The 26,303-nt window shown below is 35.7% G+C and overlaps 1 protein-coding gene and 1 long non-coding RNA gene across 2 annotated transcripts in view; one reads left to right on the top strand and one right to left on the bottom strand.

Moving 5' to 3' along the window:
• ITGA8 (integrin subunit alpha 8) overlaps nt 1-26,303 on the bottom strand; it is a 111,710-nt gene that overhangs the window by 50,102 nt on the left and 35,305 nt on the right. The window contains exons 14-21 of the mRNA XM_031503826.3: nt 19,929-19,974; nt 17,892-17,999; nt 11,266-11,321; nt 10,586-10,740; nt 9,281-9,418; nt 8,786-8,853; nt 7,565-7,712; nt 1,090-1,182 (exon numbers count right to left, since the gene is read on the bottom strand). Coding sequence (XP_031359686.2) covers nt 1,090-1,182; nt 7,565-7,712; nt 8,786-8,853; nt 9,281-9,418; nt 10,586-10,740; nt 11,266-11,321; nt 17,892-17,999; nt 19,929-19,974 — 812 coding nt within the window. The remainder of the gene's footprint in view (nt 1-1,089; nt 1,183-7,564; nt 7,713-8,785; nt 8,854-9,280; nt 9,419-10,585; nt 10,741-11,265; nt 11,322-17,891; nt 18,000-19,928; nt 19,975-26,303) is intronic.
• LOC146768142 (uncharacterized) overlaps nt 1-26,303 on the top strand; it is a 33,135-nt gene extending 6,832 nt beyond the window's left edge. Inside the window, exon 2 of the long non-coding RNA XR_014951075.1 lies at nt 1-26,303. This exon is cut by the window's left edge and continues 3,174 nt beyond it. This is a non-coding gene — a long non-coding RNA (uncharacterized LOC146768142).

Raw genomic sequence — 26,303 nt, 5'->3', positions numbered from 1 at the left:
CTTCAACAATAAAAGAGGCCAGGAAAGCCCCCCTGTATAGAGAGGCTGAAGATTGAAATATTCCTCTTCCATAGGATAAACCTTAACTTAGTAGGTATTTTGAAATTATTAAATAAATTTGCTCTGGTTTCTTTGCAAAGCCATAGGTCCAATATGAAATTCAAACAGCAGTAGTTTTCAATTAAAAACTGTTATTTATTCCTGATACATGTTTATGCTGTTGACTGCTTTGTTTTTATTAGGACAGTTTTTATCCAAGTATCAATATTTGGATTATTTTCTTTTAGTTAAATATTCATAGAACTTATGAATTTATGGGAAATACTAAATTCCTCTACAAGAGCATCCATAGCTGAACATTCCTGGATTTAACACTTCAGGGATTTTCTGGGTTGTTTTATCATGACATAGGGATACAGAATTACAATTGTGGAATTTTTTAACTCCAAACCTATTTTTTATCCTAATCTAGTGTTCATCATCAGTTATTATACAGTTCTGCTTTTGTCCCAAAGCAAGGCTACCCTCATTCCATGTAATGTGTAGTATGATTTATGAGAGGCTGTCTTAGAAAAATCTTTAGAATTAAAATAATAAATTTAAAGCAAATGTTTATTCCAAACATGCTTTAATTGATATAAATTGTGATATAAACTGATAAGACAACCTTTATGCACTCAAGATGACAATCAGGCTGACAAAGTTGTCATTTACTATACATATATCTATGTATTTTAAGTAGAGAGGATACTGAAAGGGAGAAATAAACTGATCACATTATAGATTGGAATTCTCATTATACTAGTGCAACTTCTAATGAAATGATAGTGATAAATTGAGTCACTCTCACTTTCTTTGAGTGACATAAACCCCAAATTCTAGCATAATTAATCTTTTAGAAAAACAAATTGTTAGTTTTTTAGAAGCACAGTTCTACCTCTTATTACACCAAAAATTTCTTGTCCAGGTAAATAATTTGGTTTATGTGCTGCTTATGGGACACATTCTGGTAATTGAATAAATTTCCATTTTTTCCCATTTAAAATTCAATTAGATAAAAATCAGTAAATGCATCTGGTTTTCCCTTACGTTTGCGCCAGCCACCATGGGGTTCCCAAGATCACAAACCACCATTCTAGTTTCATTTTCCATCTTGTAATCACAGCTCAACACACGCAGTGCCTGCAACAAAAGGACACCAATATAGAGGTCAGAGATCACAGTGAAATGTATCCAGTTGGGAAAGTGATGCCTTTTTGACTGTGACCTTTCTTTTAATTTCAGACACCTGCTTAGAGCACTATCAAAACATTTAGTTCGTTATTGTCAGACAATGGAGGAAAATTGATGCCGGGGGAAAAACAAACAGGATAGTTTCCCAGTACCTTAAGAATCATGATGAGATCCCTCTATGTCTAGTTTTACCATACTGCTTTGTTGTTGTGAATCATTCCTATAGCCATAACGACTCAACAGAGAAACAAAGAGTAGACAAAATTAAGTGAGAAGAATAAGTCTTACAGTAATTACAATGTTATCCATCACAAGAAATCTCTATAATGAATTTCTGACACTGGCAAAACTTGAGTATGGATCAATTCTAGATCTTTGTTTTCCAATCTGTTATAAAATACTTAGATTGTTAAATACTTCTGTAAAAACATAACCTGTTTTTTGTTAGCTTTATAAACACATGCTATGTGTGTTTATAAACTAGCAACAAAGGAGATAGACTTTCACATTATCAGTTATAAAGGTTTTTGTTGTTTATAGCAATCTTTATCACTAGTAACACCATCTGTAAACAAAACAACTCTACAAAAGGAGGTACAGCTACAAAATAGTGCAAGCTAGGAGACACAGTATAAAGCAAAGCAATAAAATGTGGTGTGTTTTTTTTTTTTTTTTTGCTTTCCTCTCTGACATCTCCGGTAAATGAAGGCATTTCCATGTATGTGCAGAAGTCAACCAGCTTTCTAAAAGCAGGATGCAGCAAGTTGCATTACCTTTCTGCTCATTTGTGATTCTCACAGATAAAGCAGTGTGAATGAGTTCATGCCCTCTATATAAAAAGACCTGGGAAACCTCTGTACCAATTTGCCCTATCTGTAAAAGCCAGCATGGACATGCTGTCCTCGTAACTTCCTGAGATTAAAAGAAAAGACAGAGCCCATGTGAAGCATGCCCTCAGCACACACCTCACTGTACACTGACAGTTTTACAGTTTGTGAGGAGGAAACAAGTTTGTTACACAGCATGTCCAGTGCACTAATAGCCTTCCCAAGCCTCTCTAGGGTTGGGAGGGGAGCATTTTTACACTCTTTCCAGCTGGTTAATTAGAGGTGGCAAGTAACACATGGGAGAAAAGAGAGTGTTAACACAGTTGGAATCAAATGTGTTTGGGAAATTCTCCATTTGATCTTGATGTGTGGGTTTATAGTTTTGCTTTTGTTGGGGGAAAGGGGTTGAAATTGAGGTCTAAAAGTTAGAAATAAATACTCATTTGTATTAGATATTTGGTGGTTTCTTTAAAGATGCTGTATCATAGACCAGCACAAAGTAAATTAGCCTGTATCACACTTGTTTTTGTCCCTCAAAGGCTGGAAAAATAGAGGAGTTTTTCAAGTAGCTCTTCTGAAATCTTGAGGCTATGTTCCTAGACTAAAAATGATTAATGGTGCAGAATTTATCTGACCAGCATTACAAAAGCTAATTTGTGCAGTATGAAGATGTGACAAAGGATCAGCTGTGGTAGAATCTTTCCATAATGAGATTTGCCATCTTTTTTTTTTTTGCACTGATCACCTTTTTTTGAGGTGGTTAAATACAAAACAGCAAAATTAAGCTAGCAAGAGCTGAGATTTGTACACATACTGTTGTCAGCTTCAGTAAATTACATTCACATGTAACTCAGCCAGATGGAAGGGTTTGCCACAAAGCTTTTCTACCTGATATTGGTATCAATTCACATTTCTGTAGCAACACACGGATTTTTGGCAGTCTTGAGCAGAAGCAAAACCCCAACAATTATCATGTGTGCTCCCAGGGTGCATTTTAACTAGAAACTGATTGCTTTAAGTAATCCAGGCAGCCTACATACTTGAAACTTTTTTGTGGTTATAGTGATGAATTACTAATTGATGCCCCAACTGTAAAGTGCAACAGGCTGGCAAGTAAAAACTTCCTCTTTCTTTACCATCACCTTCCAATTTTATTTTCTAAGGAAAAGGGGATGGATTAGGTACCATCTCCTAGTTGTATGTATGTATCTACTTAATGTATGAAGAGTAGTCTTTGCCTTCACCAAGCTCAAATCACATCTCATCTAGCCAGCCACAATGTACTAAGTCAAAGAATTTCCATATAAGACGAGAATGTTCCAGGTCTTTTTCTCATTTTAAGAGTGCCATGCTTTAGTTCAGAAAGGCATGGGGGAAATGGCACAGAGCTTATCCACTGCAATACCTGACTGGATGTGATCTTCACCACTCTGCAGCTTCCAGCCTGAGCAGAGGCAGTTCTGCCAAAATACATAATGGTATTGGTGCATAACATGTATCTGTTAATGCTTTGTATTTGCCTGATTTACTTATTATTCCATAAGAATTTGAGTCCCAGCTTTTGCTACTAAGGTAGGATTGAGCTGTTCAACATCTCTATCATGGAGCAAAGGGTTAGTGCACAGTATTCAGGCAGTGGCTGGGGGTTCAAACACACGGTCATGTTAGTGAGTGCTGTAGTGTAAAAATGTACCATACAGCAGTATATATTGTCTGTGGGTCTAGTGCTGGAAATATGAGGTAATTAAAGTGGTTATACTTTCTTAATTGCAGCTAATTTCAGTAAATTCACACCTACTGCATATGAACAGTTACAGCAAGCCAATAGGTTTCCAGGAACTAGTGAAGCTGTGGTAATTTTCTTATTTACCTGGTTTCTGAACATTCTCAGTGTTTCCACAATGCAACTAGTGAAAAACACATGTGATTTAATTTGAATTTATTATATTTCAATCCTCAGCTTTTGACTGAAGGAAGTGTCACTATCTGCAGGAATTACTGAAGCTCCAAAATCATGTCCCTGACCTCAAACTTTAAGATCACACATATTCACTTGCATCTCCACTTGCATATGATCACATTTCTGCAAAATGTCGTTCGTCTTTTATGCAGTTGCACAGTCTGTGTGCAATATTCTACAGAATCAGGTCAGATAATGCCAACTGAGGCAGGTCAGACACTATATTGATAAAGCTGAAGGGAGGAGGTAGAAGGCAAGTGAATCTTCAGTTAAGTTTTTGACATCATCAGCTTCTAAGTGCAATTCAAATGATACAGAATAACACAATACATTGTTTACATGAAATAAAGAAAAAAAAAGCAGGGCTGGATAGGAGGCACTTAAGGTGTTTCTTTATTAAGCACTTAAGGTATGTTTCTTTATTAGTTAGACTAAATCCAGAATAGCCCCACAATAGAGAAATATCCTCTATGAATACAGTCAATTTGAAATTATGACAGTGTAATTGAATTATTTGATTCTACAAATATTTCAGTTCCATCAGAAATGTATCAAGTGATTTATTCAGCTGATTCCATTTCATTTATTCTCGTCTTAGTCTACCTGATTTGTTGTCTCTGAGGAGAATCTCATCTCTGCCTTAATACCAGGAATTCTGCACTTTGGAGAAAAACAGCTACACAAAGGACTTAAACATGGATGCAGCCAAGAGGAAATGCAATCCTAGAGGCAGAGCTTTAAGAACATGATTGCAATATGCTCTACTATAAATCTACCTGTCTGCTGAAATTGGTTTGCATTAAATTAGGTATATTGCAGGAGCAATCAGATGCCCCATTGCCAGGATACAACACAAACATATAAATAAGAACTGAATTGCTGACTCCGCTGCAACTGACATGAAAACTGTAATTTTCACCTGTAGTCCATGTCTCAAAAAGTGCCTGCAGACCTTTTTTCCATATACCTCAGTGTTTACTGCAATCCAGTGTTATAATTTCTTCTGTTATCTTGTCAGTTCAAATTGCTGAAAGCCCTGTAAGTTGAATGAATTGAGTCCCTCTCATTTATACTCATACTCATTGATAATATGACCCCTAAGGATTTGGTCATCCTGGTAACAGAAGAATTTACATGCAGAATATTTTAGAAGAAATTTACAGAATCAATTTTTTTCCAAAGGCACTTAGAAATTAATATTTTAGTTTACTTAATGGAACCATAATATTGCAAAAAACATAGTTTAAAGAAATATACATCTACTGTTTAAAAACAATAGGAAGAATAAACTTTCTTTCAGTGTCATTTGTAATCCTTGTGAAAATGGTCTTTGAAATGCAGAAGGACACTGAAAATTATGTAGCAAGTAGGACTAATGTTTTGATCCTTCTCAGAAAGAACATGATGACATCTTTTTGAATGAAGTATAAAAAGCAAAGAATATGAAATAAATTATGCGTGGGAGTGAGCTAAGTAAATGTGGAGAAAAGGAAGGCAGGTTTTTATAAATCTACAAGGATTCAGAATTGGATTTGTCAGAAAGGCATTTTTATCTTCCCCAAAATCTGAAAATAATGAAGTAGTTGTATTGTGTTTACTGGGTTATTAAAATTTTGTCTTCAAAAGAAAAATTATTCTAACTTTAAAACTCCTTCTCAACTCATCCTAGCTTCTCTTATTGCTTCCAAAGTGCCAGGATCTCCTATGTATTCTTTCCTTCCTTTCTCCATGAGTCTATTGTGTGGGCAATATAAAACTAAATTTTTCCTATAATCATAAAAAGCTCAGAATTATTTCACTCTCGTCTAAAGCATAGAATGGTTTGGATTGGAAGGGACCTTAAAAATCATCCAGTTTCACCCCCCGCTGTTGTGGACAGGCCACCTTCCACTAGACCAGATTTCTCCATCCAACCAGGCCTTAAACATTTCAAGGGATGTGGCATCTGTAGTTTCCCTGGACAGCCTGTTCCAGTGCCTCGCCACCCTCACAGCCAAGATTTTCTTAGTATCTAATCCAAACCCACTTTCTTTCAGTTTGAATTGATTCTCCCTTGTCCTGTCACAGCATGTTAGTGTAAGAAGTCTCTCCCTGTCTTTCTTTCAGTCTCCCTTCAGGTACTGGAAGGCTGATGCAGCCCAGGACACATTTGACTTTCTGGGCTGGGAGTACACATGGACAACTCATGTCCAGCTTCTTGTCTGCTCCCACCCCCAGGTCCTTAAATAAATATATATGTGCTAAGACATGCTTGGGTTTTGGAATTAGTGCCTTCTCTGACACCTTGGTAACATCCAAAAGAACAGCGAAAGATTTCTAAAGAGGAACAAAGGAAAAAGGGAACCATTTGTAGCATATTAAAGAGAACTTTAGCTTCATAGATTACAGTCCAAAAAACCAGAGGATTTGCTAAGAGAACAAAAGGAACAGGAGTAGGAAAAGGCTGGTGTCTTTAAGATATACTTCTGAGATGTGAGGTTGCAGAGAATTTTTATGATCTTTGATGACAGTATTAATTCTTCTTGTAATTTTTTTCAAACTAGGTTAGAAGCCCATTAATAAAGTCACTGACAGAAAGAGAATAAGGAAATACCTTGTAAGTTACTTTCAACTTCCTTAAAAACATTTGCCTTCAGAAAGGAAATTAACTTGCTTTCTCCCACTCTCACCCTTGAGGCCCTTTTGAACATTCCAGGCACTAACAGAAAAAAGCAGGCTCATGTTGCAACAGCCTGGGAGATATATGTGCAGATGAGGCAATTCAGGCTTGCTCTCCAACACAGAATACATGAACACTCTGCTTGTTTGCAGGATAGTATTTCATCTTTGCTCTTAAAAAAACAAACAGACTCAAAAAGGAAAAACAATGCATGTTCAGTACAACACAGCAGGACTTCAGTCAACATTAGTCCTTCTGTTAACACTGGCACATTTTACTTTAATTGCATTTTTGGTCCATTCATAATATAAAATAATTGACAACAAGGGAAAGCAACTTTGTCAATCTTATACTGCAATTAATGTCCAACTGTTCAGGATACTGGAGACTGGGACACCCTTAATAATGGTAAAACACTGGTGTGCTGTGAGAGGAGACAGCAATGTCCAAGTGTCTGGGGGTCAGCAGGGCTCATTAACTCTGGCTGGGAGCTGGGACCATGGGATCCTGGGTTGGAAGCACTAAAGGAATTTGGTAATATTACTTTCTGCTACTGACATGGTTTACTGATTCAAAATACGAATTATGTGAATACTTCTATTACTAGAAGAAATGTGACAGTATTTGTGTCATTATAAATAAGTTAATGGCAAGGAGCTGAACCTGAGCTGGGTCTGAACAGAATGGTCCTGTCCTTCCCATCTTTTGGAGGCATGGCTTATCTTTACTTTGGGCTGTGTCAGCAAGGATAGCTGAGAGTTGATGGAATCTCCCTTTCTGAAAGGAACCTCTTTATGTGCTGCTTTCAGCTGGTACAGCCTGTATAGGTTATCATTGTTCTCAGCTGTCTGCTTCATTATCCCTAACATCTTGATTTTACTTTACCTTGTTGTTGCGTTCAACCCCAGTGTAATCTGCTTCAGGCGGAATCTTTATATGTAGCTCAGCTTCATAGGCTCCTTCCCCATCATTCCTTGGATTTATTATGAGCATGACACAGTTTTCTTCTCCAATTATTAGCTGATCTGTATCCCTTTACAGAACATACAACTTGTCAGGAGTTAAAACACAATTAGGATTTACATATGAATAAAACAGAAGGACATTTTGCTCTCAAAGAATCTGTCCTGGAAAACACTCTGTGAACACAAAATATAACATTTTCTATAAAAATGACTGCATGAAAATGTATACCAGTACCTGAGTAGAAAAGAGGTTAAGAGAAAACACCACTGTGGCCAAAATGGATTATCACAAAACTTGAAAGTAACTGGTAAAAAATTTAAGAGCCTGACTACATTCTAAACAGCAAGAAGTATTTAGTGGAGGAATCACTTGCCAGGGGGGTCTCATCAGCATTGTTTTCTGGAGGACACAAAGGTGATAGTTTTCTCCTCATGTCCATTAATACAAACAATGACAGAAATTCTCCTGAGACTGCAACAGCACTGTGCCCTTGTTTTACAGCTACAGACTGATTCTGATGACAGTCAGGTCACTCTCAGACATTCCCCACTTGTCCTGCTTGGCATATTTCTCCCTCCACAGGAGAAACTGTTGCCATGTTTTGAAAATTTTGTTTTGAGATTAATTTACTTCACTGTTTATTGAGTTCAGGAGAATTGTGTCCAAGTTCTAAGTCACTGGCACACTGAAATAAAAAAACCCTTGAAACCTTCTATGAACATCAATTTGTATAATCTCTTGCTTTTCAGAGAACTAGAACCACTCCAAACAAACACCTGCAAACACCTGCAAACTATATTTTCTATGATAACCATTAAACATCATGAATTGTGGTTCTCCAATTCTTGGTTTTATAGCTGAAATGGATGCACAAATTAAAATCTGGAAATCAGGTAAGAGTGATTAGCTACAGTAAAGAACAAAATTTTGTTCTACATACTTCATTCTGTTGCAACAGTTAGGAGTGTCTGGACTTTTTATATATGGCATAATATATTATTTATATTTAACTTTATATATTATTAACTAATATAATATTTATTATTATATGATTGATATGATATGATATGATATGATATGATATGATATGATACTAATATATTATTTATATTTATTTAACTAGTATTTTCTTTAACTTACGGCACTGCAGAAAGTTGCAAGTCAGGAATACATAAGTTGTCCTCCCCACAGTCAACCAGAATGTAAGCCTGTACCATTGCAAAATAAAAAAAATATAATACAGTTAGTATATGCCTCAAAGTCCAAATCCCTTCATTAAATATTGCTAACCTAAATGTCTTAAGTACCACTACCACTGCCATAGTGAATTGAATCTTTTTCTTCTTTCTCTAAGTTCCTTTTCATGTGGTAGTCAGAGGTTGGAAACTATTCAGATGGTCAAATATGTCCTTAGCAGAACAATATCCTCATCAGGCCCTTTCCCATAATAACTTGTCTTACATATTCTAGAAGGCAATCAAAACTATGAGCACAGTTTGGTTCTACTTTTATAGTCAATCAAGATTTTGTATTAATTAAATCCCTGTCATGTAATGTCTGGCTGTGATAACACACATAATATTTGTAAATGCTTTCATGTCTATATACAGAAAATGTGACACGCAAAATTCATACCTGCTCTGCGAGTGAGTTTTTCTGGTAATAGTTCAGTATTGGCTTCACAGTCAAACTATCTTCAAAACTGGACTCATCCAAACTATAATTGAAGTTTATATTGATGGGAGATAATTTATCTCTAAATTCTGTTTCATCCTGTGAGTAATAATCACATAATAAAAGCCAATAGTTTACTATGATTATTTCAGTTGGTGTAGTAAGACAACAGATTCAGACTTCTGAAGATAAAGATGTGGCTTTTATTGAAGGTAAAGACATGGTTCTTTGACAGATGCTGGCCAAATTTTGGCTGCATGTGGTGTCATTAGGAAAGCAAAGAGACTCACCAGTAATTGGAATGCCCAGAACACATTGCCTCCACAGCCCCACATCTGGAAGAAGCTGGCTGAGCTGAGTAGACTCAGAAATTTTTCAAAGCATTAGCCTAAAATGAAGCTGTTTAAGAGAGACACACAGAACCAACTCCTGTCAGCTACTGCCCCCTTTCCTTTTGAAATGAAGGTAGGGCATGTGTGGATTTGTGGAGGTAATATTGCTGGTTTGTACCATAACCAAGAATTTTTAAGAATTAGCAATGGTAAAATTCAACCACCTTTATTGTCTAGATATGTCCTTACATAGTGCTTGAAACTTCTCCATTTCACCTCCCACTGCATTTCTTGGATCAGACTTGAAACAATCTACTTAAATTGCATGAGGTAACACCACCTGCAAGTGAGGAAATGTTGATCCTTTCTCCTTTACAACTGCAATTTCATTGTTTTAGTTTTTCTAAAAAAATTTAAAGTATCTTGAAAATATTTTTAAAAATGTATACATTTTAGGCCAATAGTTCTGGTAAAACTCCTTTAAAATCTTTTGAACCTGAATTGGCATGATGTTTAACATGATTTGTTTATTACTGCACTCTGAATACTAAAAAAAAAAAAAAATGGATACCAAAAAATGGAAAGCAATCTTGCATTTTTATATCAGAAGATGCAGTATTTGATCAGAATTTACAGAAGAGTGTGAAATAAATGTATTTTTACACAGAGAAATTCTACACTCTTCAAAATCAGTCTTGCTTTTCTACTTATATGGACAAAAGATGAATGAAAGATTTACATAGGGAATTTTTTCAAGGTAGCAGTATGCTCTGGACATACTGAAAACACAGATGAAATCTATCTTATCCCATTTCTGTAATTTTGGAAATTCTGATCAAATACTGCATCTTCTGATATAAAAATGCAAGATTGATTTCCATTTTTGGTACTACTGAAACAATGATTAAAGGCCAAAATATTTTAAACAACTTACTCTGAGATAAACAAGGAAGTCCTGGCAATGGAGTTGCTTCTGTCTTTCCATCACAATGGAGAAGTAGTGATGAGACTGATGGTAATCAAAGAAGAGGGTCCTCTTAACAGCTCCTTTCTGTTTCAATGAATCTAATTGCAATTCACTTTTCAGCACTGAAGGATACAAATAAATAAATTAGTTATTGATTTAACAGAAAGAAAACAGTAAGGAATTAATTCTGTATTATAATTAATGAACCTAAGCAAGTCTTCAAAGAAAAATTAATCCATGCTTTAAGTGCCTGTCTGTTTAAAAACTCACTAGGTTTTGACCCAAATTATGCAGGATGTGTAATTTAAGCTTTCTTATTTCATTGACAGACATATGTGTACAGGACTTCTGTCCCTTTAATTTATTATTTTTCTAAAACAGAACATTCTCCAACAAGGTACATTCTTGATTTTATTTAGAAAATGACTTAAACAAAAATCCTTTATGTGAGTAATAAAAGGTTTGCATTTACACACACACACACACACACACACACACACACACACACCTATATACATCTTTTTTTAAAACTGCATTTTCTTGCTTTAGGAGGATCTCACTCCTATTGTTTTCCCATGTGTAGGAAAAAACACATCTAACATGGAGCAGGACTTGGGTAAATTACAAGAATAGAAAACATTTCTTACCTATCTCATCTGAAATACTTTGACCTTCAAAGTCTGCGCAGACTCTTACAGTAAAGCTACATATTAAAAAGGAGAAGTAATTCATATTAGCAGAAAATGGACTGATATGGGAATCAGCAGTTCCAAAGTCACATCTTTTAAGTTTTATTTTCATTTGATTAAAAAGATGTTAACTGAGATTGTATCTAGCTACCTATGATATTCCTTAATTACGTCAGGAAGTCTCCTAGGCTTCACTAATAATCACAGAAAACAGTCTCTGAATACCTAATGGCAAAGGTATGGAGTAGATTCTCTGGTCCCAGTAGTTCTTGAGAGAGTCCATGGAGATGACCCTTCTGACACTATTGCCAAAGCTGGATTTTTTATGCTGAAGTTTAGAAAAACACCTTTGTAAGAGGCTGTCTGCAGAAATACTTTCATCATGTTCGAATCAGAAAAATCTTAAAGCATGTTGTCAATGCTCAAGCTGTTTTTCAGCAAAATAAAACACTCAGGATATCAATGTGTTCCATTGGCATAACTGTAAGATTTTCATTATTTCAACAGGCTATAATGAATTCCAAATATAAAACCTAATTTTTTCCATTTTTCTGGCAGCAGACTAACCAAACTGCATTGCATTTAATTTGTTACGTTTTGCACAAAGTGGCACTTACATGCCTTAAATCAAAGCACAGAGAAATTGGTGATTAATGTTCTTTATCTAGTATGCTAAAGCAATGCATTCTACAAAAAGCAACACAACATAAGTAAATTGTTTTTAATTTGCCTGTTCTGAATGTAGAGCAAGCTCTTTTGAGCCTAGAAATACTCCCATCACAACTGTAATGATTATACAAATGTCACCTCAGCCATAGGAGAGTCCTTTCCCATAAGAAATATTTCTGTGTAAGACTGGCAACAGATTTGCAGTTATACTCAACAATTGTTAGGAGAAGCCTTTTATAGTTGTATTGGCTGATACCTTCTAATCTGAACTTTTAATTTACATAAAATTAATTTTAAAAACCCTAAAAAAGTAATGACTATAGACAAGTTTCACTTTGGAAGGAAACTATGCAAGTTTTAGAAATGTTTAACTGAATTGTCTTTTGAAAAATTTTTCATGGATTACTCTGGATGGTATGAGAAAGAGTATTAATTATGCCTGTTGATGCAACTAGCAGAGTATACTTCCCCGACAGGTGGCAAAACAAGAAATCTGTCAATGGAAAGATGTTCTTGATTTTTCATTTCTGCTGTCATCTGCCACATAAACTTAGTTCTAAATATCATAATTCCTAATGAAGTCCAGTATAATGTAACAAAATTGCTCAGGTGAAAGATTCTTGCAAATGTCTCTGGTTACCAATCATTCTTAAGGACAATTTTCATACCATCATAACCATGTTTTGGTTTGTATATAGACAACAAATTGCAGCCCAGCATTAAAATCAGCTTGAGTTAAACAAAAAAAATTGCATTATTCATTGATATTGATCTCCCCACTACTGTTATACTGTATAATAATGTTCCCATGCAGTGGATACAAAACCACTACCATAACATTTAAACCAACCTGTAATCCCATTCTAATTGCATGTTTGTTTCCTCTTGCAGATGTAATGAAACTGCCACATCTGGCATATGTGTCACTCTCATGACCTTAATGGAAAATTCTTTCATTATTTCTTCAGAAACAAGAAGGCCATAATGCCATTAATCTCTGCTAAACTGTAGCCTTCAAATAGTCATTCCAGTCCATGTAGAAAGTGCAAATTTTTCATATTCCTACTTCTTTACAATTATGAGTCAATACAGGAAGAACTAATTCTTTCCAAATACACAAGAACAAAATAACAAAAATGAGGAAATCTTATGCAATTGTATGAATGCAATTTAGACATCAGACTTCACAGGCCTCACATGTCAGAGTAAGAGGATATTTCCTCAAATGTAAACTCAAGAGCTGCCATTGTTTTAAACTCACTTATCTTGCTTTGGAGGAGTCATATAAATTTTGCTCTATCACGTTTGAAAAAAGGTTGCATTCAAAAATGCTGCTTAGAATGCTTTACTTGTTAAATAGAACAACTTCAGCATATGTTTTATTTACTGCAATGAACAGAATAATGCATAACACATATTTGATAACCAAAGTTGTGCTCTCAAATATTACTGTAAGAGTCAAGATTTAGTCCTTCTGCTCCAGGCAGAGCATGTCAAAAGGGGAGTGGCAGAGCAAAAAAAGCAAAAATCTGAAGTGGATAATCTCCCACACTCTAACCACACAAGAGGAAAGACTATGGTTTTAGCAAAATTCCACCACACGTTTGTGAGTTTGATATTTAGCTCAGAAATAGTGCTAAAGACATAAAAGATTTCAATTGCAAACCTAGATGAATTTAGATTTGCTCATCATTTCAACAAGAACATACTGAGGAGATGTTGAGGGATGTTTTACCATCAAGAAAAAGAAAAGCAGATGGAAAGACAGACCACAAAAGAGGACAGGAGAAAGAATAGAGATCTGAGATCTGACTCCTAGGCACAGTAAGAAACAAAATAGCTGAGCTTTTGAGCTTGCTTGTAGGGACAATCAAACAAACAACACAATTAACAATCAAAGTAAGAAAACTTCAGCAAGTAAGGAAGAAATGGGAAGTAGTCCATCATCATCAAGCATACAAATTTTTTATGTGCTATCAATCTCTCTAAAGTGATCCCTACATCACATTCATTCTGCTGTGTCTGACATCACTATGAGATTATGCTTTGAATAGTCTGAGCAAAGCCCCAAGAGCCCCGAGCCGAGAGAGAGCAGAGAGAGCAAAGGGGGAGCAGACCCAGGGCCATGGGGTTTTATCAGGTGTCCCATGGGAGGAGTCTTAAAATCTGATTACAGCCTCTTCAGAATGGGAAGTCAATATACTTCTATTATGATGCTCTAATACTTACCCTGCTTTGAGATTTTGTTATGGCAAAATCTAATTCAGTGAGCAACAGAGAGTTTTGATGCTGAAGGCATCTCATGGCTAAGCTACATCGCATGGCCAGGCTACGGGAGCACTTGGGCTGCTAGATAAAACAAGTGACTGCCCTTTGGATGTCTCTGGGGCTAATGAAGCTAAAACCTGGCACAAAGGTCTCCTGTACAGCAACTCAGTTGTGTTGGTTGCAAGTGACACCACCTGCCTACCCCTCTTTGAGCACCCCTGAGGAGTGAGGTATCCATCCTGTGACTCTTGGCCACACGGCTTTGCTATCCGACCCATGGGCCAGGCTGGCCAGCAGTCTTTGGAAAACCTCACACAAATTCACCTCAACAATGGCCCCTAGACCCATATCCATGGACCTCTTCAATCTCACGGACCTCATCACATCTTCTTTCAATTAGGTCAATGAGAAAAGAAAATACCAGCAGTAGAAAGGAGCAAAAGTGGAAACGCAGTCTAATCTATGCAGCTATGAACTGTTGAAATATTATTTTGGGGGTTTATATCTTTGATAGGAATTTTATATTGAGCTTTTAAAAAAATGTATGTAGAAATGTCTCATTTACTGAATCTAGCTGACACATAATAAATATTTTATTACTACTTAAATAGTAAGGAATTTGGAGATAAAGGAACTACATTTTTTTTCAAAGTATTTTTTGATACTAGGAACTTGAAGATCAGAAATTTTAAGCTCTCTGTTTCTGGATTTACAGAAGGTGGACAGCCTACAAGGCATATTTCAAATCAGACATCCAAACATGAAAGCACTTACTAATAAAAAAATATAGTCTACAAATATAAAAATAGAAATATAAATATATATATACAAAATATATTCTATAATATATGCTACAAATTTACTTTTTCTCATGATTGGACACTTCTATGCAACTTTTGGTAAGTCAGGTAACTTCTCTGACTTATTGCTCCTCTACAAAATGAAATTAATAATATTCACCTTAAATTAGTGAGAGGTGAGTAAAAAACTTTTGTAGATGTAACTTAAGACCAAATACATGAGGTAGCTAGTGGATAATCAGACCTCAAATGGTAATAAAAATACCAATGCATAGATAAATTAGGCCTCCTGACAGCTAGAGCCCAATCTTGAACATAATAAATCACATGATGTGGAAAGAGGTTTTGAAAAATGAAAATATTTATTTACCTCTTTTTACAGATATTAACTTGCATTTTTCATACTTAGGGGGAAAAAGAAGCTTTCCCCATATTCTTTAATACCTTCAAAGAGGCTGAATTTCTTACAGATTTGCTAGTATTGGGAACTCAGACATATTTTACACATAGCAGAGAATTAATTATACACTTCTAGAAGTTAGGACAATTCTCCTTCCGATGTGCATAAAAATGGCCTTTTGTGCATGTTTCCTCTGCTGCTTCAGCTTTGCAATTTATATCATGGCAGAAATAATATTTTCCTAGTACTAGGAAACTTACAATAATCCACATTATTCATGCACACACACTTCCTGAAACTTTTCTGGTAGGAGGTTTCCTTTCATTCTAATTTTGCAGTGTCAGTCAGTAGAGTTTTACACAAGTTGCACAGCTGGCTAAGAGATACAGAAATCAGTCCCATGGGATTGAGGAATTCTTTGCCTGTTGGAGTTTCCCTTCTAATTGTTTTCATATGTACAATACAAGCTTATATCAACTAATGAAAAAAAAAATCACAGTGAGGAAAATAACAGCTGTTCTTCAGTTATTTCATAACATGAACTAAATCTTTAGGGAGCATTATTTTAGAATAAACCAGACAGAAATTAAATTATGCTCCTATTAAGGCTCTTGTAGATATGAACCAAACATCTTTTAGCTCATTGTAGTGGAGATGTAAATTAAAAAAAAAAATGTGTTAAAGGAGTATTCATTTCTTCCTTCCTTTTCTAAACAATATCTCAGAGCAAGAATGTTTTTTAAAGAGAGATATTTTTTTCCTCTTGTGCACAAAACCCACCTTTTTTATTCAATACCTATTGTTAACTGTTAAGGTTCCAAAATATTTTCTATTAAGACATTAAGCATTTTTTAAAAGTCTTATAATCTGGAGCTGTGAAACAACATAATTTGGATCAATAAACATGCTTCAGACAAGTGTCTGTATTTCAAATTTATTTTTAAACCAAGTGTTAAAAGATAATTGAATCAAAAAAATTCCAGAAGGGCCAAAGCTTTGTAAAGTTCTGGGTTTGCATAGTTCCACCAAGTACCTTCTACATAGCTCTGTAGATGGGCAATTTTCTACTCTGGATGTAGAAATGAGGAGGAACATGATAAAAAATATGAGAAGTTCCATAAAGTGTAAAAGAACAGCACAAGAGTGAAAATCTCTTGACAACCCCATCCCGGATGCTTTGGAATCCCACATATTTATTGATTTAAGTGTATCAGAGTTTAGTTCCTTTAAGAGCCTCCATGGCTATTAAATGAACTGCTTCTTATGATTATGTTTTACAGTTCATATTTATCAATTAATTCTTAAGACTCCGAATCTTACATTTGAGATTATTTTTAGGACTCATCTCTTGTAAAGAATGTCTCTAATGTGAGGAAATCCTCTGCCCATCTTTGGCTTAAAAGCAGTGCAAAATTTCTGTATTCATGTTATCTTCTGGAGTCCTCCTTTATACCTTAATATTGTTTTTGTCCAGCCCACATCCTGGCAGGCTTCCTGCTTCTAATGTTTTTACATCTTAGAAATCTGTTCCACACAGTTACTCTGGCAAGACTTACTACCATTTTATATTCAACTTGCACGTGTTTATTCTCTGTTTTGATTTTAGTTTCCTCATTTGTCATGATTTCCACTTTTAAACAGTATCTTATGTATTTGTAATAGCCTGTTCTATCAACTGTTCCTGGGGTCCTTTCAAAGTGACTTTTTTCTAGTGAAGTAAATGTGTCTTCATGTGGTGTTTTGTGCTATTAGATAGCCTCCAAATACCCTGCAAACATTTTATGCTTGTAACTGATCCTAAATTGTTTTAATTAGCTCCAAGATTTTTTTTTTTTCTATTAAAAGTTAAATGCTACTGTAGGTAAGGGTTTCTCTTTTAGGGATGGTTTAAACATTGTTCTGTGTGATGTGCTAAAAAAACTTTCCTCTGACCAAAGACAGCCAGAAACAACATCCTATGAATTTCTCTCAGGATGGCCAGCCAGATATCTTCTTTCTTCCACAAAGGACTAAGATCTGTCCTTCTCAAAGAGAAAATGGTGGGCCCGCCAGCTCTGCATCAATTTCACTGCTACATTTTGTCAATAAACAGATGACTTATGTTTAAACACTTTATGTGTTTTGTCCATTTTAGCTGTTTCATGCTTCATTCATCTAAACATTGCATATAACTTTGCAGCTTGCCCAGGAGACACTGAACATCCTCCTATGCAGAAGGAGACGCTGTGTATCAAAGGACTCAACTTTTACCTACCACAGTTAGACAATCTGCTAAGTACTGGAAAATGCTAAAAAGATTTCTGTGGAGAGTGGTTTTGTTGTGCTCAGAGCATGTTTCAACATTTTGAACTTTGAACATGTTCAACAAAGAGTTGAAATAAAATTAAGGAACAGGAAGTTATTCAAGAAAGAGGATAAGGATATTTTTTGAATAATCATGGACTTACCAGGCCACCAAAAGCTGAGGGCCGGGGAGCTGACAGGTTTTATTGTCTGGGTTCACAATCATGGGGTTCAGAATAAGATGAGCATTCACTGTCACAACAGGTCTGGCTCTAGGGGACAGAAATAAGGTTCACCATGTTCAGAAGGAGCACATTAGTACCTAAGTTGCAGCAGAGAAAACACTGAACTGAGTTGGCTACAAAGAAGCCAGATATGTAGGGTTACTTGGGAGAACACAGTTTTATAATGCTGCTCATAGCCAAAAGAACCTTTTATTTTTTTTTCCCATCAGAATCCTACTGAGATTCACAAAAAAAAAAAAAAACACAAAACAAAACAAAAAAACCAAAACAAACAAACAAACCAAAAACACCAAAAAAACCCAACCAGACAAAGAAAAAAAAAAGCACCTCATGTTAACACATCACAGAAACAGTACCCTATGGTTAAGCAATAGATGTGTCCTAGGACTGAGGCACATCAGACACATTTCATCACATTGAGTTTTCTCAAATGGACAGAGTTTGCCTTTTTGGGTTTTACAGCAGTCCTTTGGCCATCTTGCAGATTTATTTTGTACTGTCTCCATTAATAATGATATATTCCAACTTACTATGCCTGTTTCAAGACTCTTAAAAAAATAAAAATAATTTAGTTAAAGTAGAAGTTGGTGTATACTACCTTGGGCCAATAATGAAGTAAACTCTGTCTGAAATTTCTTGGAGAAAACTGACTTTGTAAACCAGGAATAATCACCAGTAAATTGTGCTGAGTACATGAATATACATATTCTGGTGACAAAAATCATCCCTCCAAAGCTGTTAGTAAGTGATAAGATAATCTATAACTACAAGCAGTTCAGAAGAAAAATAATAACAAGTATGTGTCCAGATTCTGTTTTTTAAGACAGCAATACTATTTACAGTAACTTACATTATCACAGTTTTCTAACTTCCCTGATATTTTAATCCACATCTGAGCTTTTGTGATCACTTCTTTATATTACTTCAGCAAGGCTTTAAAAAATAAAATTACTCTCTTCACTTTTTTTGCAACAGGGAAAACCTTTTTTTGCCTAGAAAATTTCAGTAATAAAATTCTATTTCAACAGTATGACAAGTTGCATATTTGATAAATTCTGGCCAGGAAATAGCCTCCTGGTATTCACTTTATTAAATAGAACACATTTTATTGTTATTAAAAATACACAGTAGATCTAATTTCTCAATGCTTCATCGTGTGCAGTCACTCATGGAATTGCAAATTATTTGCATGATTCTTTCATAGCGAGAAGGAAAATCAGGGCTTCTCACTGCACCTACAGCATTAGCTGAGATGAGCCAATATTCCTGTTTTATAAAATTCTTCTGTTGTCACAAACATTCAGTTGGGAAGTAGAACATGCCTTTTCTCAGTCAGGTGCTGTTAGGAATACAGACAACAAGAAGAACATGTAGCAATGGATGGTGAATACTTAAATGAAATGAGCTGTCAGCATGGCTGGACTAAGAGAGCATTAGCAGATTTTATGTAAATGTTTATTATTTGGTAGCTTTAAATTTTACATCTAATGAAGAAGTGCATTTAGTTAAACTCCATAGTCAGGAACAAATTTTTGTTTTGTAAAATGGGATCTTGTGCATTTTTTTAAACTGAGGCTAAAAGTAGCAGTCTTTCTTTTCAATAAATGATTCATGTCTTAACATATGCAATCTCTGAAGATTGGTCACTTTAAAATTTCTTTAAAATTAAGAAATTAATTTGCAACCCCATGCCTTTTAAATATCTTATTTAAAATTAACTAGAGTCAAACATTCCAGAAGCTGCTTCAGCTAAGCCTAAGCATGGAAATTTTAATAGAAAATTACAGATTTTAAGTATGGGAAAAAACCATTTGTTTCTCAAAAGATGTTTAATTTATGATCTCTAATGACCACTTTTAAACACTGCAACAGGGAAACAGGAGTATGACATTTTTTAAATTTCAATATCGCCCACCAAGCCTGTGAAATATCAAATCCATTGTATTTACCACATACCTGTAAACAACTGCTTTTCCAGCTCCAAATGCACCCACAATTAAATCTGGAAAAACCAAAATGGTTTCAGAATAGCTATACAGAAATCTCTCACACATTTTTTTTCCATCATAAATTAGATTATTTACATTAACATTGTAGTAACATAAAATAAATATGATAATTCCTTTCTAAGCAGTTTTCTTCACAAGTGTACCTGAAGGTACATGTCAGAGATGGTATCATAAATATCTTAGTTGTAACCAGTAACCAGTAACTGCTAAACTATTTAACACAATGTCACCCATGCCACAATCTCACTTCTCTCTAACTTGTATTATAGAGGAAAAAATGCCATTAAACTCTATGCATTTTATTCGAAATCCCTAACTATCCATTAAATGAAGAGCTGCAAAACAATTTCTTGTCAGTTTCATATAAGTCATGTTGAAACTTTATGGTGCTCCTTCCTGACAATTCTTCCATCCTGCTTTGTGTTTTAAGTAATTTGTTCATTAATTACATTACATCTCTGTACAAATAAATACAATGCAAGGTCAGAGGATGGCTGATCTGATAATTTCTAATGTTTCCAGCCTTGTAGCAATAAGTGCTAAGGCTTACAAGAGTTATCCATCTAAAACTGTCATTTTCCCTGACAGATAGAGTCAACAACACAGGTGCTACGCTGGGACTTGGGCATGTCTTTGTCAGTGGTCACTGGCCCATGTTTGGGCATCTACTGGCCAGAATATTTCTTCTTTTTGCCTGGAGTCCCCACATAGTGGTCTCTGGAAAGATCCAGACTGGCTTGCTGGATCCATTCAGGCCTCCTGGAAAAAAAACTGGAGCCAAGCCATGAGGAAAAGGATCAACTTTCCTGCTGCCTCTGCCTTTGGAAGGAGCTTTGTTTCATTTCCAAAGCCCCCAGAGTCCATCTGGGCACAGCTTTCACTCCACTACTGCTATCATTCAATGTGACTGACATGTATCCAATTCAGAAGACTGAGCCTTACAACAGATCTTGCAGTGGTACAGACTGGCAACCTAAATTGATCTAAGTAAGTTAATTAAATGAGTAGCTGGGTTTATAAACAAACCCTTATTTGTTGCTTCTATAGTTGAACACTGGTTTGCTTAAGAAGTCCTGAAGTCATCAAGCATGATGCAAATACCGAGCTTTGACGTTAATTATCTGGATGGGTTTGGTCCAGGGCTGGCAATGTATTTTCTAGTGCTCCTCTGTGTTTCAGATGGTCAAGATTTCACAAAAAAACATAAACAAATACTTCACATGGGCAACAGACAGTCCTTCACTGAATTACATTAATTAATGTCCTAATAGGAGCAGACATGGACAGTTTATGGGTCTGATCCTCTTTTTGTACAACATTTACATTTTTCTAATTTCATTGGCCTTAGAGAAATATGTTTCACAGTCAGGAACACTTTAAATAGCAGAAGAAAATAAGTGCTTTTATCTCCTTTTTGGGACATTTGTACATCGTATTCTTCAGCAGCTTTTATAGACAACTTGTCCACAGTACCAAAAGCTAAAGATGTTTTCCTCTTAAATAAACAACTAATTGAGACATATCCACCATCATGAAGGCTGCACCACACACAAACAGAACTTTTCCTGGCAGCTCGCTTATAGTGGCAGCCACAGTAACCCCCCCATAAGATTTTTATTTTGCTTTTGTTTGAAGGGTTTGTTGTGAGTTTTGTGTTTAGTGGGGTTTTCTTCTGTTTCTTGTTTCTTAAGGAAGAAGAAACATTATGTTATGAACAGAAAGTGGAAGACAAGATGGAAAGGGTTTCTGTTCTGTTCTTCCCAGGTGGCAGTTTTTGTGAATTCTGTAACAGACTTAGGATATGTACTGCTTCATACCGGACTTGGTAATTGAAAAGGTTTCAGGGTTACGTTGTAAGAGACAAAACAGGTAGATATCCAAAACTTATTCAGATCTTGGCCTAGTGATGATTTCATAATACTCTCTTTCATTAAGAGATAAAGGTTAAATACACAACTTGAGTAAGGTTAATAAAATGCAGCCTGCTAGAATCTGAAGGTGGGAAGAATGAGTCTGTTAGATACAGCTGGCCTCACTAGTGTGAGTGAATGCACTTTCAGTATGTACTGCTGTGCAAAGGTACCCTTTATCTTGGCATCGCCACTTTAATATTAAAGAGGATTTTGTACATCTGCCTAATGGTTAAATCCTGGGTTTTTTTTGGGACAACCTAGCTAATAAGCTGAGGACAGAGGGTGATGGGTCTAGAGGAGCAAATAAAGGCCTCAGCCACCAAAAAAAGTCTGGTTTTCCATGAGCAGTCTTTCTTCATTGCCACTTCAGCCAGGTTTGGAGACACAGCAAACAGGATGAGGATCCTCAATCATGGCACCACCACAAAAGCCCTATTTTAGACTACTCTGAGGGCAGCCAGGACTGTTTTCATCCTGCTCCTGTTTGGAGGCTCTTACTTTTACTCTGACATGTCATTTGTTTTCTGGTCTAAGCCATGTTTATTCTTGATCCAAAGAGTTTGAATGAGTGGAACTACTGAGTAGAGAAAGTGTATTTAAGAATGAATATGCAAAAAACCCCCATATTTATAGCCAGTAGTAACTTCTACAATCTAGTGCAAGGACAAAATGATTATGTATTCAAACAGACCAATCACTGGAAGATTAATTAGGGTTTTTTCTTTGCTTTGTTTTGTTCTGTTATAGATAAAGTAACAGAACAAGACAAAGCAAAGAAAAATCTGTATTTTCCTTCTTTCATTGCTTTGTGGTGTGCAACTCCTATACCCATAATTGGAAAAAATAATCTTTGATGTTGATACAAATGCATGAGATTTGAATACAGATCCAATCAGAGCAATTTTATAAGCAGAAATTTTGAATTTGTTGTATGTTCCATAGAAGAAAAGCTACTAATAATTCCTATTAAAAATATGCATGAAAAGTCTAAATTATCTGAATTTTGGCAACTTTATCCTTCCAAAAATAGAAGTTTTCTTTATTAATTCTTGTTAGTGCTACATATGCAACATCACTGATGCAAAGGTCACTAGCTGAAAAACAAGGTTTTAACAAGCAATTACAGAGCAAAAGAAACCAGCTTAAAAAAAAACCAGTTTAACTCCTTACAGCCCTTCCAAAGAGGGCCTGAAGAAAAGCCTATGATTACTCCATTGCATCAGTGAGGGGATTTTTTTCAAACTCAGATTAATATGTGTGATTATGTGTGATTAAAACATTAAAACAAAGACGAAAAAATGTAAGAATCATAAAATCTCCTTCAGTTCTTATTTTCTCATATTTCATGTTTCTGGGTTGATGAGGGACCTCATTGGTTTAGTTAAATGACCACTTTGCCTACATTGCCTGTTTGAGAAGATCTTCTATCAGCTGCTCACCTGCAGAGAAGCCAAGATCTGTAAGGAAGGGTTGGCATCAGCACCCATGTGCTTCTGCCTCATTGCTTTTAAGGAATAAATGAGCTGTGGGGTCAGAACCAAAAAATTAAGAAAACAAGCACAGAGTGACTCCACAGGAATTTTTAACTTCCATTATTAACACAACTTGGGGGTTGTATGCATTAAAGTCTATCTGGTGGAGTTCACAGAGTTTAATGCTGAAACAGGTGTCTTTGGGACATATTTAACTGAAGTCAAGGGGCACTGCACAAAGTTAAACAATCCTAATGCTTTTTTCAAATACTTCAAATTTATTTAGCTCTGAAGAGAATGGTTGCAAGATGCAGTCTGGTGCAAGAAGTCTATTTTCTGAGATAAAATTATCATAAAAAATCAAGATGATGGTCCTGAAAGGGACACTGGATTTTGTAAGCTTGTGGGTTCACTTGCACCTTCTGCCATGTGACTCTGCCAAACCTGAAACACTGTGTGATAAAGGGCAGAAACTTATCATAATGCTCACTAAACCTTCACCCAAATGAAGGAAGTAGGAAGATCAACAAAGCCCTACTTCCAGCCTCAACAAGACTCATTTAATATTAATTTATTAACTCAATAAATTTTTTTGATTCCCTCACATTTTTAAAGGTCATCCCCATTCTCTCTGAGAGATGCAGCCTCAGGGAGCCTGAGCAGGGAGGACATGCATCATGTTCAGAACCCTGCACTTGATTGGAAACCTGTCCAGCAATCCCAAGAGAAGTTGTCAAGACACGGTGTCTCATACCGGTACCCAGGGGACAGTGGCCAAGAAAAATAACCAGTGAACAACTATATAACTGGCAAACACCTCACTTGTCAGAAACCCAAAAATGAAATGGCAGCTGAGTCAACTCTACCAGGACACAGGCAGGAAAGTGTTAACTTTGGGGCCTCAGAATGATTTCCTGACAGCTTTAAACATAACTTTATGCAGTCCATCAGTTTCATGGTATTGTATAAAAAGGGACTGGAAAACAGTTATATTCTATCTGAGTATGGGTGCTAGTGGAAATTTTGTACATGGGACAAAACAGCCTAACTGTAAACTCTATTAAAAAATCTTTGTGAACCTTTTTGCTTTTTTTTTTCCTTGGTAGATCAGGTGCCAAAAAGGCCCAGGATCTTATCTCTATTTGTTTTCTAAGATTTCAGTGTGCATTACAAACCCAAATCTCAGTAAGAAATATCTAGAATAAAAATGCCTTTAAATGGTCATTACTTCAGGCTTGACCATAGTAAAAGACACAGGCCTATCCAGCATACCCAGCTTAACTCAAGAATTTTAGTTCAATACTACAAACAGCCATCATTCAAAGCAGAGTCACTTTCTTCCAATCCTATCATTCTCAGCTACCTTAATCCTTCTCTGTTTTTAAACCATTCTACTAGCAGGTCTGTTACAGGTAACACCAAAGATAATTCATATCACTGCTTCTTTTTTGTCTGAATGAATCCCTTTCATGACACAGCAATATTACCCATTGTATTACAAAAAAATCCCGAAGAGGACAGTTAATGATTTATCACTTAAGTAAAACACTATTTACTGGGATCAATTGCCTTATTCTTATCGGGCATAATACCATGATTTCATAAAATATGGAAAAGAATTTTAGGAAAATGTATATATTAATTACACAGATAATAATTTCCCATAAAATCAACATATTTGTACACAATAATTCTTGGCTTATCACTACATTTTTGACTGATTATTCATGTAAAAAAATAATTAGCTGGTAGAAGCACTTCAGCTTTTCTGCATTTGCTGGCAGAACCCAAGCCATTGTTCTGGCTCCCTCACATAGCAGTCCTCTCTTACCAGAGCAGATGCAGCTTCTCATTGATTTGTTTGTCTTCCACAAATCTCCTGGACCAACTTCATAATTTAATCATCATTAGATTCCGATTTGTAATATTGTTGGCACAATGCCTGCCATTCTCAGAAAAAATCTATTAATCTGAAGAACCCTTGCCTCTCAGAAAGAAATTTGAGGATTTTCTTCCTGCTGTTTGGGTTAATGTACTCAGCAGATGGAGCTGCTAAATACTCATGTTTTATTAAGATTAGACTGGATTACTGAAGTTCTGTGGAAATTTTGTCTTCTTATTACACTTCTTTCCTTCTTAAAATGTTTCAGAGTAGTTTGATATTATCTCTATGATAGTCTAACTAACTACAATTACATTCTTAAAATAATAACTGAGTCCAAAATAACAAGGCATGAAGATGCCTCTATACATTTCCCTGTGCTGACAAAGGCTTGACTATAAAGAACAACCAAAAGAACAGGCCAACAGCTGTGTTTGTGCTGGATACCTTGAAGATGAAGTTTCAGTGGCACTGAAATGACTCTCTTAAGTTAATAAGGAAGACTTACACAAGCATCTAACCAGGCAGGGAACAGAGACAATAGTGCATAATTTATTTGAGCAATTAACTAATCAACAGTCTTTGAATAGTAAATTCATCCAAAGCACTCTTCTGAATATACTCACACTGTTAAAAGAAACTGGTTAAATCATCCTGATTCAGAGACACATTCAGAGAAACCACAGTCTTTGGGAGGATGTGCCACAAGAAGAAAGCAAGTTTAATGAGTTGAGTAAGTTGTTCATTATAAACTATTTGCTCAGCTATAATCAGCCATCAAGTGACTGAACATATGCTGAAATGTGAGGGTGGAAGCCTTACAGCCTACAAATGTCTGAGCCTTATACAGATAGATGAACCAGCTGGAAGTACAGCATCATCACCTAGATAATCACAGACTCCAGGCACTCAGGGCGGCCAGCTTTGAAATGATGCCCAGAAGCCAAAAGAAACAAATTTCTTTCCAATTAAACAGATTAATGGATTTTTTTTCTTCCTATGAAAATTGAACTATGCTAATAGAAAAAGACAAATAAATTTATAAATAAAATAAA

This window comes from Lonchura striata, chromosome 2 (assembly GCF_050655825.1).
Source record: "Lonchura striata isolate lonStrDom1 chromosome 2, ASM5065582v1, whole genome shotgun sequence".
NCBI classification, from domain to species: Eukaryota; Metazoa; Chordata; class Aves; order Passeriformes; family Estrildidae; genus Lonchura; species Lonchura striata.
Note: the sequence above shows the minus strand (reverse complement) of the source record. Positions and strands in the feature narration are given on the sequence as shown.